Source organism: Strigops habroptila, chromosome Z (assembly GCF_004027225.2).
Source record: "Strigops habroptila isolate Jane chromosome Z, bStrHab1.2.pri, whole genome shotgun sequence".
NCBI lineage: Eukaryota > Metazoa > Chordata > Aves > Psittaciformes > Psittacidae > Strigops > Strigops habroptila.
This window is the reverse complement of record NC_044302.2, coordinates 88,764,068-88,779,238: the sequence shown is the minus strand read 5'-3', so window position 1 is coordinate 88,779,238 and position 15,171 is coordinate 88,764,068. Positions and strand designations below refer to the sequence as shown.

The 15,171-nt window shown below is 36.7% G+C and overlaps 1 protein-coding gene across 1 annotated transcript in view; it reads left to right on the top strand.

The window, feature by feature from the left end:
• The first annotated feature begins 1,840 nt into the window (after positions 1-1,840).
• Positions 1,841-15,171, top strand: part of SLC1A3 (solute carrier family 1 member 3) — a 61,918-nt gene continuing 48,587 nt past the window's right edge. The window contains exons 1-2 of the mRNA XM_030469746.1: positions 1,841-1,992; positions 3,559-3,833. Coding sequence (XP_030325606.1) covers positions 3,653-3,833 — 181 coding nt within the window. The 5' untranslated portion in view covers positions 1,841-1,992; positions 3,559-3,652. The remainder of the gene's footprint in view (positions 1,993-3,558; positions 3,834-15,171) is intronic.

Here is a 15,171-nt window from a genome sequence, read left to right as displayed (position 1 = left end):
CAAAAAGCACTTAATATTTGTTTTTCTAAGCACTTTGTAATAATATTTGTTGCTCATTGAGAGCTAATAAAAGTATCACTGCTGAAGTTAAGCTAAGCTGTATGACTGCTTATTGTCTGTTTTCATTTTGTCTCACTAAATGGCTAATTCTCTCACACGATTATTCTCGTTTCTTGTAGACTCTCTTACTAATGATGACATTAAATAATGACATACTGCTGGATCACCTCATGTGGGGCCTGAACCCTGCCTCATTAAGGCAACTGGAACATTACTACTGATATGAACAGAGAGCAGAATAAAATCCTTAGCTGTGAGGCTTCACAGAAAGCATGCCATACTACAAAAAGACAGATCAAACAAGCAGATCACTGAAGGCTAAAGGTCGGTTAGGAGGGCAGGTCCCATCTCTGGGCAAAACTGTGAATGTATTTTAAAACTCCACCATAAAAAATGAGAATGAGATTGATGTTTATGCTGCCAGGTGTAAGAAAATGTAGCATGTGTCTCTGTTTTTGCAACACAAAACTGTCAACATTTTTGCTTGCTTTTTTAAGTCAATTGATAAGTTAATTTAGATGATTACTCTCTTTAGTTAGATACCTAAGATCAAGGTTCCACAGTACACGGTTCAATCTCAAACCTACATTAATCAGGAGTAAGTTTGCATTATTATTTCTCTCTACATTGCATATTTTTATCTGAAGCACATTTGAATTAGAAAACACTTTAGCAAAACCATTACTGTGACTGTGTGGAAATAACACCACTCAATTTTATTTCATGCCTAGCTATTTTTTGTGTGTCTAGTACATAAGATTATTTCTGTACACTTAAAATTACTTTCCAGAGGGAAAAACCCCAACATTAAAAGCCATATAATCTATAAACAAACTTCTTAAATTGAATGTTTAGCACAAGTTTATATAAATTTCTGCTTACAGTATTTGTTCATCTTTTAAGGAAATACAATTAAAAATCTCAAGAAAGATGCACTGAGATATAATTGTGGAATATATTAACCTGACTTTACCAACATTTAAAACAGAAGTGTTTCTCTAAGAAGTGAAAGAAGGCCTTTTGGAATTCCCCTGTGTCTCCTCTGCAAATATCTTGTCAATAGTACAAACTTTTAAATGCTAAGAAAACTGAAGGCCACTTATTTCTTGAAAGTGAATGTTTCATGCTTTCCCCTTCATCATTCATTCCTTGCTATTGAAGCAGGCTGAATGGGGCTTAGTACCAGTGAGTTTAAATTGTTAAACAAGAGGCAAGTCTCATCATGTGGTTTGAATATCTACAAGAAACATACAAAGAATTATAGCTGATTTTCTCTATTCTTGATAATGCTCCAGTTGCTTCTGAAAGATATGTCTGGTTCCCCACCCTGGGAAGAGTAGATCATGAATAACTGTCTTTAAGAATTAGAAAATACATGATAGCCTCGTACTCTGTCTCCTTTTAGAACAAACTATCATGCTCAAATTTTACCATTTATTTTAAAAAGCACAGGAATAGTGTTATATAATTATGTTCGGGCTTTTCAGATTTCCAGTCTGGAATGCCTAATGAAGAAGCGTTCCTGTTCCAGCCTCCCCCGCTCTCTGTGTGTGTGTGTGATCCTTCAATTCTTCCTGCGTTCTGATTTTGCATTTCTAACGAAGCTGAACTGACAAAGCGTGAAAGTGGTCTAAAAGGAAAAACAAAGAAAGTGACCCTGCTTTCACTGTGCCAAGACCAATCAATATTCCAGGAGCTCCGCTTTGCCCTCTCTTCTGATGTGTGTTGTTTGTTTTTTTCAGAGTTGGGCTCACAGTCTCCTCCCCTTTCCTTAAGTTACAGTGATAGTAAGTTGCTGTATTCCAGAGCACATGCAGATTGTCAGTTTTCTCTGCCTTCCGCTCGCTCAACTCTGCAGCTCTGTTGTATTTGCTGGGAAACCCCACTTTATCTGCCACCACCGTGTTCTTAGGGTACTGAAGATCTGAAAAGGTGAGCCGGTTGTTTCATTTGGTGGGTTTTTCAGAGGAAGTCTTATTTTTTTCACTCTCTGCCTTTGTATGCTACTTAATGTACTGATCTTTTTGGCTATACCCATGCTCTTTCTTTATCTTAGTGTAAGTTGTAAAGGACAGATTAGCTGCATTAATCTTCTTGGAAAGAAAAGGCACCATGAATGAATCTTAAAAAAAAAAATAATATTAATTGTTCTGAAAATAAACCCTGCTTGCACGTAGTAGTCAGTCATGTCCAAGCTAGAATATTTACTCATTTAAATATCTAGCTCAGGATGTTTCCACTCTTCAAAAAAGCAAAACATACATAGCATTCTGTTAAAATTTAGATAGGATATTGCACTAAAGTGCCAGTCTCGGAACATATGGCAGAAGCAGCGATCAAATCCTATCCAAATAAATTTGTTACAACATGGTATTTGCTCTAAAACATGCTGTTTGAAAACCTTGTGTATTTATAGTCTAATTTCTTAAAGGTATTAAGGCATGAGATTTAATAAAAATAAGATGTTAGAGTTGGGCTGTATATAAACAGAGAGATTTCAATGGAGGCAACTAACTCTATCCATTTATTAATTTCTGATTTCTTCACAAAAGCTTGCTGGTGTATTAACAAAGACTTCAGAAAATGGGAAAATATCTTTGTGCAGGATCCATTATTAAATAAAATCATACCAAGCAGCCACCAAAAAAAAAAAAAAAAAACAAACAAACAAACAAAAAAAAAACCAAAATAAAAATAATGTTCGAATGAAAGATTTTTAATATTAAAACATTTTAAGGTTGATTCAGTGTGTGATTTCTTACAATCAGATTATATCCCCATAATCGCTGTCAGGCCAAGTAAGCATTATTTTGCAATGTGAACTTATATTGTAGTCTGAAGCAACAAACTAAGTGGGATATAACTTCTGATGTTTTACAGATGTGCTCTGAATAGTTTATACACTTCAAAGATGAACATTATCAACATAAAACTCTCAAAGGCATATCTTCCAAATAGTAGTTCAGGGATAAATAAACTATTCCTGCTGCATTTTGCAATGTGAAAAGGAGAAATTCAGCCAATGCATTCAACCATTTAAAAACATCTGAAATGCAGAACATTTCAAATGTACCATTTCAAGCAAAATATTTCTCTCCAATGGTTAATATGAAGGTGAGCTAGGATTTTTTTCAGATAATATGGGCTTGCTAAACAGATGAAAAGCAAGCCTGATAGATAGTTTCAAACATTATAGCAACTTACACTCCTATGAATTTTACTAATTTCATATTTTTAAAAAGTTAATCCTGGGTTTTACAGCATGACAACAATTCAGATTAATTTCTGAAGACACAAGACATATATTTGATCAATACATATAATCCTTCTTTCAGAGTTCTGTAACAGTCATTAAGGTTATGTATCAAAAACTGCAATCAACAACTTAAATACTATAAATAATACAAGTTTTACTGAAACATGAGTATACTTGCTTCCATATGGCTAATCATTCCTCTAAAAATCTTACTACAGTATGTGGTATTTCTTTTCTTCCAGGTTTCTCCAGTACCTCCCACAGAAAAGAGTCTTCTACTTTTCTGAAGGGATATTGACAGAAGTTAATTATAGGAGAAAACTTTCCACAAGATAGATGACTAAAGGTAACGGAGAAGACCCAAAAACTGGAAGTAGGATGGAACGCATTCAACAAGGTGTCCGGAAACGTACACTTCTGGCAAAAAAAAAAGTGCAGAGCATAACAAAGGATGATGTTAAAAGTTATTTATTGAGGAATGCCTTTGTGCTCTTCACTGTCATTGCTGTGATTCTTGGTGAGTAATTTGTTCAGTAAGAATATTCTGTTCTCCAGTGCATTTGACAATGACGATTTGCCTCGGCAATTTGCATTACAAATGGGATCTCAAATTCTTCTGCACTGATAAGAATGTTCTGGCTTTGAGAGTTTTGGTTTTGACAGCTGCATGTTGCAGTTTAGGGAAGAATCATTTTAACTATTCAAGTATTCCTGAAGAGAATTTGGGTGGGAAAAAATCAGCTGTTCTATGTCTTCTTCTCTTAAAGAATCGTATAAAGTAAATGAATTAAATGTTTTCAATGAAATCTTTTCTACCAAAGCAAGCTGCTGCAAAATGCCCAGGATGTAACTTTTTTACCTAATCTACCAAAAAATAACACCTTGCAGTGACAAACAGAAGTCCTCAATGAATGAAACTGAGTGGCATTTCTAAGCAAAGGTGTATGTTGGAGCCTCAGTGGTTTTGGTTTTCCCCATATAAATGCAAAACAATCAAACTTAAGTACAAGCTTATGGTCTCTCAGTCACTCACAATCTTACATATGCATCTTTCAGATGCAATTGGGGCAACGATGGCAATGTTACTTGTTCAAAAGACTGCAAGATAGCACCTGATTACATGCCTTCTTAGAGTAAACTGAGAGGAATCCAGAACATCAAACAACATGTAGATTTGGAATGCACCAAAATGTAAATTTAAAATATTGCCACACATTTAGAAAGAGAATCTTCTGAGAAAAATGTAGAACTTTTAAAACAAATTTTCTTTTATATAATTACATTTTCACTTTTGGTAATTTTCCCTTAACTACAGATTTTCTAAATGACACCGTATGTTTCATGAAATACCATTCTTTTAGTGTGAGCAAGAACATTATGGCTTTACTGTATCATTTTCCTTTTTATTTTCTAATTAGTTGAAAATAAAAGTGAATCTGCTTATGAAAACCCAAATGTCAGCACTTAAAAGTAAAGGTATATATCCTACTCCTATGTAGGCCCTAATGTCCTTGTTAATGCTGTTCCATATAAATCTGCTTGCTATTTTTCTACAACTTTTTCAGGAATTAAAATTTTAGGGCTTTAGCATTATTGTTGCTTGATACCACATCTGCAGGATTATTTTAAATTTATTTCAGGTTTGATGGTCCTTCTCTGGGAGACAATAATATTAATTTGCATATTGGTAAACTAAAATACTTTGTTGCTATAACAGAAATGTCAATCTCTCATATTTATCAACAGTATTTGATCACAAGTAAAGAATTTAAGCATTTTATCTACAATGATCAGGAAGGGCAGAACTAATTAAGCAGGTTTTGAAACACTGTCCAACCTCAAATGAATGAAGTTTCATTGTTGACAGTTACCTGTCAATACTGCACAAGACCAGTGTGCTCTTGCAATTTCTTCAGTCATCTAACTCCAGTGTAACTCCCATAAATCTGGCAAAGTGGGAGCAGAAATGTAGGCTGACAAGTGTTTTTACTGTTATTGCATGTTCCAATTAGTTTTAGATGACTGGTGACAAATGCCTACCCACAGCTCCACTACCACCTACAGCAATGCAAAGTACCAGTAAGGCTGGAACCCAAGTTGGAGAACTAATGAAAATGTGCAGCCTCGGATGAGCCATCTGCTCCAATTCTGCTCATGAACCTATAAATGTATCTGGTGTAATATGTAGAAAATAGTCTTCTCATTACTATGACGGAATACTCCAAAATTTTCTCACATTTGTTATTTGTGGTGTAATTTTATAGTATATATATACTAGAACAGGAAATTCGCACTTGGTAGCTTAGAAAAAGATTTTTCTGGAGAGTCTTTTGCTTTTGTGGAAATATTCAAAAGTAGGGAATAGTTGGCTGAAGAGTTTGTAAGTGGTTAAACTCCATCTGTCTAGTTTGGCAAGGGCTAATCATTATCACCTCTCAGTTGTATAGTGATCTGTGAAAAATCAGATGGTGAACCTGATCCCTTTCCTTGCAGACAGCAATCAACATTGCAAAATTAACCCCCCAATTAGCACCACGGGCTGGCTCATCAGAGATGCTTGGATGTTGAGTGTAGTGTAGGTGGAAACTGAACTATGCTCAGGCCAGGGTTGGATCATTTACAAGAAATGATGCTTAATGCTCTCTGTAATCTAAACAGACCGATTACATCAATTTTTAGGGCTGTCAGTCCAACAATTTTCATAAAGACTAAACTCGGGAAAAGCAAAATTTTAGCTTTAAAGAGAGCAACATTTCTTCAGAAACATTTAATTCAGGCCTCTTTTGTCAAGGAACTGACATGAAAAAGCGTATTTAATAGAGCATTTCCGACTGCTTTGCTGAGCAGGATTGATGCTGGTAGAGGTTAAATGGATAAGATCATATTTCTCAGCCCAGTTACAGGACTGTAGTTTATAATGGGCACTTGAGTTTGTGTCTGTGGAGACTTGCACTTCGTTACGAAGTGGGTAGCTGCAACATGCATTTGTTTGTCTTGTATGCTGATATTTTGCAGACAAAGTAGAGATTTTCTGGCATTCACATGATAAGGACAAATACAGCCATTCACCCCAACTTCTACTGTTACTCTGATTCTGAAATGAATTCTAACCTGAATAGCTTCTACAATAGAAAGCTAACTAATCTTTGAAAGCCTAATGATGAAATTGCAAGAAGCTATAATTCATGTTGAGAATTACTTGGAACTATTCTCCCTTTCCCTGAAACCTCATGAAAGGTCCTTCTGACTTCACATTCTGCATAGATAGGGTCTGTCTAGCATACTGTTATCGTTGTTATTTTTAGTGAAATTTAAACTACTTTCAGGTTCTTTGAAAAACTTCAGGAAAAGCATGGTCAGTAGGTAAGTTATGATGCAGTTTTTCACACCTAGAAATGTTAAATTAATTTTCTTCAGTGGATCTTGGCAAGAGCCAGTAGCCAAGAACAGTTATATGAGGTGAGTTTGGGAAGCAGACCACTGGTAAGTTCAGGGTGTCAGGATGACCAGGAGCAATTTAAGGTAGACTAGAGGTCATGGTGGCTCATGGAAAATCTGCAGGAAGTGTTACGAACTTTGAAGTGCTAGCCAAATTACTGGCAAAATCTCAGGCTGTGCCCTCTCTCCCACGCTACTTAGCTCCATCATCCTGTCCCCAAAATGCCTTCCTTTCAGATACCCTTCCTTCAGTGGACTGTCTTGGTTCTCTGCTACTTACCTCCCATTTTTAAGAAATGCCACAGGAGCCCAGACTTCACTCTGGCAGGAGTCCTAAATGCCAAAGAATCTCCTGTGGATTCTGAACTTGTACTGAAGGAAAGATCAAGACACACAGTCATCCCGAGCAGAGATCCTAAGAAGCTGTTCACAGAGAAATACTGTTTTAATTGAGGGGCTTGGTAAAATAGAGGAAGGTTGTGGTGCAAGTACTATAAAATGCAGTTTCTGCATAGTTATGAAATCACTATAGCTCCAAATGTTTAGCTGAAATGCTCTGTACTCTGCCAAAATTATATGCTGCAGTTGTCCACTGGGACATTCAAAAGGATCAGAGATAGAACCAGTTCTGTTTTCTGGCTACCTGTCTCCCTAAGGGAGCACAGGACTGGCTCTGTCATTGAACCCAGTCTTCTGTAATTGCAGGCAACCTCACAACAGAGATGAAATGTAGGCAGGCCCAAACAACATCTGTTCTACAACAGCATGCACCATATAGATTCCAAAGATTGCAGAACTTTCCAACATCTTTATGAGAAAACCCAAACTAATGAAAAGTACAGGAAGAAGGTAGGAGAGATGAAAGCATAGCCAATGTCCCTGTGTCCCTGAAAAAAGCGAAGAGCTAAATAAAGCTTGAAGATGATCCTTCATAATATAGAAGGCAAAAAAACCCCACAAAAACCCTAAAACATCTGAACAGTGAAATGCTGTGCAGGGTAGCAGATTCTCCTATATCAACACACTCCTTTAAATGAGTCCTAAGAGGTACAAGTCTGTAATATGCAGGTAGAATCCTGGATAACACCCACAAAAAAAGTCTTGTGTGTGGAAGTGACATCTTCTCTGCTACTGGCAGATCCTCTGTGTCTACTGAAAAATGAGGCTGACATACCCAGAGAAGGGTACTTGACCCCATTACACACTGACAACGAACACGTTGACAATGCCTACAGCAGCTTTGGTAAAATTTGCATAAGAACAAACAAAAGATCCATCACTGTAGGGGAAACAGCTGTGGGAGGTGAGTCGTGGGTGAGAGACTATGTTAAATCATAAAGAAAGAAATGTGATACCAGACAAAATATGGAGACATACAGAAGAAAATCAAGATAGTTTGTGGACAGCAAAGGAGAAATTAATTCTATTTATGCTGAACTCAGAGGCTGCCTCTGTCCCAGTGCTCTCCTAAATAACCTTCCCAGCGCAATTGCTTTCTCATTGAGTGACAAACTTTTCCTAATATCCTGAAAAAAATTGCTAACCAAAACCTTAATTCTTTTTTTAAGTTAAGAAATCTTTATGATTTGGGGAGAAAAAAAACCCAAACAAAACATAAACAGAGACTGTAAGATCCAGTGTAACACTTACTTAAAAATTGGAAAGATGATCCTTTTCAAAAGGGAGAAAAAGTGTAGAAATACAAAGAACTTCAATTCTGCTACTAACTAACCAGTCAGACTGTGAATGAACAGTAGACTGCTTTAGCAGTTACCAGCAAAATAAAACTATGTTTGTGTATTATCACAATCTGATTTTCTTGCTGTATACTCTGGTATAACTGCCATACATGGCACAGAGTAACAACAATATGTGTTGTTATGGCTGCTTCGTGTATCACAGTTGTACATTCTGGAGACAGCAGCTGTGTGTATATGCACATTAAAGATATAAAATGTGCTAAATATAGACTCACTACCTTCTCATTTGCTCTAAATTGTCATTCTATGAGTCTATGAACTCAGAGGACTTGCAAAGCAGTGCTCAAAAATAGTATGTCTGAGTGGTCATAAAACAATCTGGAGAAACATATATTCATTGCACTCTTCATATAGCTTGTGAAAAAGAAGGTGAGATTCCCAAAATTCTCTCTAGAAATTAAATTTAAATTTATTTTTGTAATGCCGCTTCTTACAAAGCAGGTTTCAAGCCTGTCCTGGGTGGAATGCAAGACAGTAACTGCAGGAGACATTTAAGATGTTTATGTGGTTTCTCAGAGATTTTACAAGAGAATTCCCTGAATGCCAGTAGAATACAGCAATCACACTATGAAAAGTTGTGTTACAACAGAAACAGTGATCATCTCAAAGACCATCAAAAAATTCTTTTTGTTGAGCATCAAAAAGGACTAAAAAGACTTTTCTGCATTAAATGAACTAGTGTTAGGGTTGCCAGTCTTTTCCACTTTTCAGTAGACAATGAACTGTAGTCACTATGGTGACTGCAAAGCAGTACAAAGTCATTAGCAAGGTGCCAATGATTTGTATGCTGAGTAAATGTTTAACACTGTTAGATCCTTACTAGCACCATAGCTATTGTAAACCTAGAATGAGTTGTCATCTGTACTGGAATGCTTTTGACTTGGCCACAGTGAAGGTGTAGCTAAGATGGTACGTTCTGTTGTTTAAGAATTCTTGAAACTTTCATTCATGAGGCTTAAATTTCTCAAACAATTTCTTGAAATAACCAGTCGTATAAAAGCTTCCAGGGATTTTATGATACTGAAGAAAAGTATTTTTAATAAATACTTATCTTTTTAACGTGAATTAAGATAAAGTGCATTTGAAAAAACATACCAAAAAATCCAACATTAAAGAGAGGTAAATAAAGAAATTAGATCTTCTGGATGTTAGTAAGACTGCTAAAAAAGTAAGATATAAATGCAGGCATTGTGAGAATTTGACTGTAGCACTGACTTCTAGATTAGCAGCTGAGGGATATTGGCTTCTTTATTTTTCCATGCCTTGTTAAAAATTTCAGATATTCTGGAACAGCCAGATGCATAAAATAACCCATGTAGTCATATTACTTGTGTATATCCTCTGTCCGTCCTCCGAATTTCTTTCGTTTACTGTGCATTCCCTTCAAATATTTATTTAATTCAGATTTTCAGATTTTAAATCAGATTTTCAGATTACAATTAGTAACCCCCTCAGTATAAGAGAGATATTGAGCTGCTGGAGCAGGTCCGGAGAAGGGCAACGGAGCTGCTGAAAGGTCTGGAGCAGAAGTCTGATGAGGAATGGCTGAAGAAACTGGTGGGGTTTAGACTGGAGAAGAGAAGGCTCAGGGGGGACCTTATTGCTCTCTGTAACTACCTGGAAGGAGGTTGTAGTGAGGTGGGAGTTGGTCTTTTCTCTGCAGTAACAAGCAATAGGGCAAGAGGTAACAGCCTCAAGCTGCACCAGGGGAGGATTAGATTGGATATTAGGAAACATTTCTTCACTAAAAGGTTTATCAAGCATTGGAACAGGCTGCCCAGGGAAGTGGTGGAGTCGCCAATCCTTGAGGTATTTAAAAAGCATGTAGATATGGCACTTAGTGACATGGTTTAGTGGTGGACTTGGCAGTGCTAGGTTAATGGTTAGACTTGATGATCTTAAAGGTCTTTTCTGACCTAAACAATTCTATGATTCTTTGTGATTTAACATTTTTTGTCATATATTTTTTTCTCAGCATATTACAGTTCAGTTCAACTGAAGCTTTGAACAACAAGGCAATGCAAGTGAAAAATAAAAAATAGAATAATAGTAAGGAGCGAAAAGATTTCTTCCTCCCATACCAGTTTCTCCAGCTGTGTTGTTCATAGTATGTGCTATGGTGCCTACAATGTATATTAGAAAACAAATAGGCTCCTGACCAAGGAGTTTTAAATTAGTCATTGATACAACAAAAATAAATGGTGTGCAATAGGGAAGAAAATATGCAAAAAGATAAAGAAAGAATGGAATCGATTCCAAAGGAGTTTTATTAAGAACTGGATTATTAGGTCAACCCATCAGACTTGGAGTTGTACTGACACTGTTTGTACATTTAATCCACAGGATGAAACCATGAGGTGTGTAATTTTTAAAAATCCATACAAAATAAATCTATGTGATTTAACGAAGATTTTTGTGGTTGAAGATAGATTTTATAAGGCATTCTTTTAACAAACAGGAAAATAATAGGTCCGGTGAACTGTACAACAGTGAAAAGGAGAACAGTTAAAAGAAGGAAAAGAGGCAAAGAAATCAAGAAGGATAGCAGTAGAATCAGGAGGGTAACAAAATGTTGCAGTTACTTACATTTTGTGGTTCTCCCATGTGTCCGTTTTCTTAGCAGCACTTATATCCACCTTTTGAATTCTTGTTCAATTCTGTACATCAAAGAAATGCATTTTCTTGCTTGAGATTTGATGTCTATGTATTTCCTGTTGGCATGGATAGAAGATTATAAATGGAAATCATCTTGACAGTTACAGAGTGTGTGCTTGGTTTTCACCGTTTAACTTGGCATAACTGCAAATTCATTTATTAAAAAAAAAAGTTATAAAACATGGGGCTGAAGTGTTAGGCATTATTTACACTGAAGCATAAGATGATCCCTCACACTGGCTCTAGTAATTGCTGTGGTTTTATCGTTCACAAGGACTGAATTAAAAAAAATAAATAAAATTGCCTTTGTATAGCAGGACTAATAATCAGGGAATTCCTGTGGATACTAACCAAAAGCAGTTGGTAAATAACACTACAGCATATATTTGGATGTCTTTTAAATCGTTTTTACTTGGGAATACACACATTAAACAAACATATATATACAATCTAGTTCTTCAAAGCCTAAAATGTAAGCAAATGAAGCAACATATGGAATCCAAATCTCAGATCTGGGTGTCTTTCTAGCGCATGAGTGAAAGCTACGAGACTCAGAAGGCCCCAGAAGTCCACAAGCATGTAACTAACTGCCTAAAACTTGCCAGGAGAAAAACAAACAAAAAACCAGGTTTGCATTCCTACTCTCACTCCTGTCTGAGTAAGTCAGGACCATGCCAGGTATTTTTACACAGTCAAGATCCAGAAGCACAGGAGCCCTCACCTTGGAAATGGTGTCAGCAGTGCTTGAGGAATTGGCTTACTCTTTTCCTTTCAAAAGACAAGTTACAGGAGGATGCAATTCCATGATTCCTTTCAAAGTTCTGTCATCAGGCAGACGGAAATGCAGGACTTCTAAAGGCAAATACGTACACCACGAGAGCAAAAGTTGTCAGGATGTTAAAACATGGCTAAAATACTCATCTATAACAGGGAGCTCCCCTCAAGCTATGAAGTAATCCTTTTAGCAAGAATAAGAACGTGAGGCATCCCAAACCCAGGTAATTTTCTGCATGTGTCAGGTTCAGTTTCTAGATACCGAGGACTTCTCCTGCAATTAGGCAAATAGATGTTTAGGTCATGGCAATTCTGAGAAAACCACAAATAGAACAGTGAGAAGGGAGGGATCTTCCAAAACCAACGGAGAAGTGCCCATTAACTTTATAGATTTCCAGAACTAAGCTTTTTTTATCTAGAGGGACTTTGAAGGTCACAGTTTGGACTCAGGTACTTATTATATAATTAAATATTGTTCCAGGTGCCAGTTTCCCTTTTCCATTTTTTGTGACCTTTAAGATAGGGAAATTCTTCCATTCTGAAGAACACTTAATGGTGAGAAGAGAGGTATTGTAACCTATATAGAAGCTACATTTTAATTAGTCCTGTATGCTGCAATGAGTTAACTCAGAAGTCAGGTGTGAGACCTCTTTTTAATCAACTGAAATAAAACACTTCTGGAAGTTTATGTGTTGAAAGAGGCTGTCTGACCAGTGAACTAAACAGATTGAAGATTCAAGTTAAGAATAGTTTCATAGTCATATTGAGGCTTTTAGGGATGAAGTGGCTCCAGTAACAAAATCAAACATCTAGGGACCGAAAGCATCCTAGCTATCTTTTTAAAAAGATGGTAATATGATTCCATGAATTTTAGTAATAAGCCTGATTTCCTTGTTAAAAGTATTCACTGAATGATGAATCAAACATAAATCAAGGATTGGGGTAATGCTTACACCTGATATGACAAAAGTCTTGTATTCTACAACAGGAAATGCTTGCTCTCAGTCTGTCCAGGTTGTTTTCATGTGTCAGCAGAATACTGGATAAAAAAGATTCTTTAAAATCTTATAACAAAATCTGCCATGTGAATTATGTTCCATGAGCCAAGCAGTTCTGGCATAGGCATATCTTGATTCAACAAAATACTTAATGTTCAGTGGCAAACATCTCAGTTACAATTTTAGACTGTCAGCACTAGGCTAAATTAACAGGTGGTTTTGTAGGAATGAAAAGTCGGGCAAGTTCCATAGAGATATGAGTGCATAATTTGAATGTCCCACAGATAATGGTGTAAAACTGCATATCAAGGAAAAGAAGCCTACAATGAACTGTTTTATAGTGTATGTCTGAGGTGGATTTAAAAAAAGCAAATAAAGGCAATTATTAAGGTCTAACCTAACGCTCTCTGTTAAACTACACTGGAAGTTCTTCAGAGCAGAGCTCTGTTTTCTGAGCATGTTCGCAAAAATTCTTGTCACTGAGGGATCTCAGTCTCATTGACTGTGATTCCTCAGTGTTACAATACTGTAAAAAAGACAGAATAATACAGATGGGCAGCTGAAACTGTAATAGAGAAAAACAGAATTTGGTGCTGTTAAGGACTATGTCAGCTTCCAGTTGAGGAAAAACAGGGAAGGAAGAAATGTAAAGGCAAGAAAGAAACTATATAAACTTTAAGAGGGAAGCTTTCTTATCAGTTGGGAACTATTTTTTATGGGAGTAAAAACTTTAACATTAGTGAAGAATTTGAAGCAGCAAAGTAAACCCAGGAATGAAAAAAACCCAGCAACTTTATAAAGCACTGAGTAGCACCATAATTCTAAATAGTACTTCGCAAAATAGAATCTGGCATATATTGTAAATGTCTGGTCTTTTATATATACATGATAAGAGAGAAATCCTGGATTTTGATGGAATTAGTTGTTATTTTGTGCATTAAAAGTCTTTTTTTCTATAGCTCAGAGACTAGAAAGAGTACATAAACTATGAGTAGCTTGTCTTTCAATAAAGTCTCTTGTCTGAGGATGAAATCAGGAATAATGTCCCTATTCCATGAAGAACAGTCTGCTTCAGTGCCAGCAGTGAAAACCCTTCTTCATTCCAGATCCTCTACAATCCTGCAATTGCTTGTCTTATAAATAACAACGACAGAGAAATCAAAGATTAGAAATAAATACAGAAACAGTTCAAGGAAAACAGGGAAAAAAATAAGAAAAAACTGAAGGCAAACAAAGAAGCAGAAGTTGGATAAAATGAGAACAATCTTTTGGACATGTTCTCAAAGGAAGAAAGTTACCTCCTAATCAGGGAAGAAGGGCAAATGAACAAAATAACCTCAGAGAGAATGGAAAAAAATGTATAGGTGTAACACTGGAGCCAGTAAGTAGCAAAGGACAGATTTCAGTGGGTTTTAAAAAACTTTTAAATGGAACACAGATGCTGTTATATCCTCAGATTTGGTATAGGAAGTGTTCTGGCTTAGGCAGTACCTCATAAAAAAAAGTGATTCTTGTCATTCCTTAGTTCCATCAGTTCTTCCTTACAGTTTGAGACTCCCCATTCCAATTGCATGCTTTCTGTACACAAAATCCATGGAGGACCTGCTGTATCTGCAAGTAGAGACAATGGGCAAGTGCCCAGCTATAGTTATAAAGATGTTTGAGGAGTTCAGACACCTCCAGTGTTAGGCAGTGGAAGGCAGAGGCTTTGAGTGTCTTACTTTTGAGCTATGAATTATGTGCCTAAGTGTCTATGTTAATCTAGCTTTAAATGCCCATAAAATACATTAATATTATAAAATGAATCTGGATCTTTTGTAACTGTAAATGTAATTGCAACTGAATAGAGATCTTAGAAGTCTGATGTGATTTTTTTGGAAGGTAATAGCTCTGACTGGATAAAGTGAATCTTCAGGGTCAGGTTCAGGAGGCAGGTGCTCCTGATGCACAGTGACTGCAGCACTGGAGGTCTGTCGCTCTTCAGTATAGCTGAGAGCACCATGCCACTCTTGTGATCCCTCAGGTTGACAAGAAGTTCAACATGAGCCAGCAGTGTGCTTGCAGCCCAAAAAGCCAGCCACGTGCTGGGCTGCATCAAAAGGAGTGTGGCCAGCATGTCGAGGGAGGTGATTCTCCCCCTCTAACGTAAGAAATATATGGACCTGTTGGAGCAAATCCAGAGGAGGGCCATGAAGATGATCAAAGGGCTTGAGCACCTCTCCTATGAAGA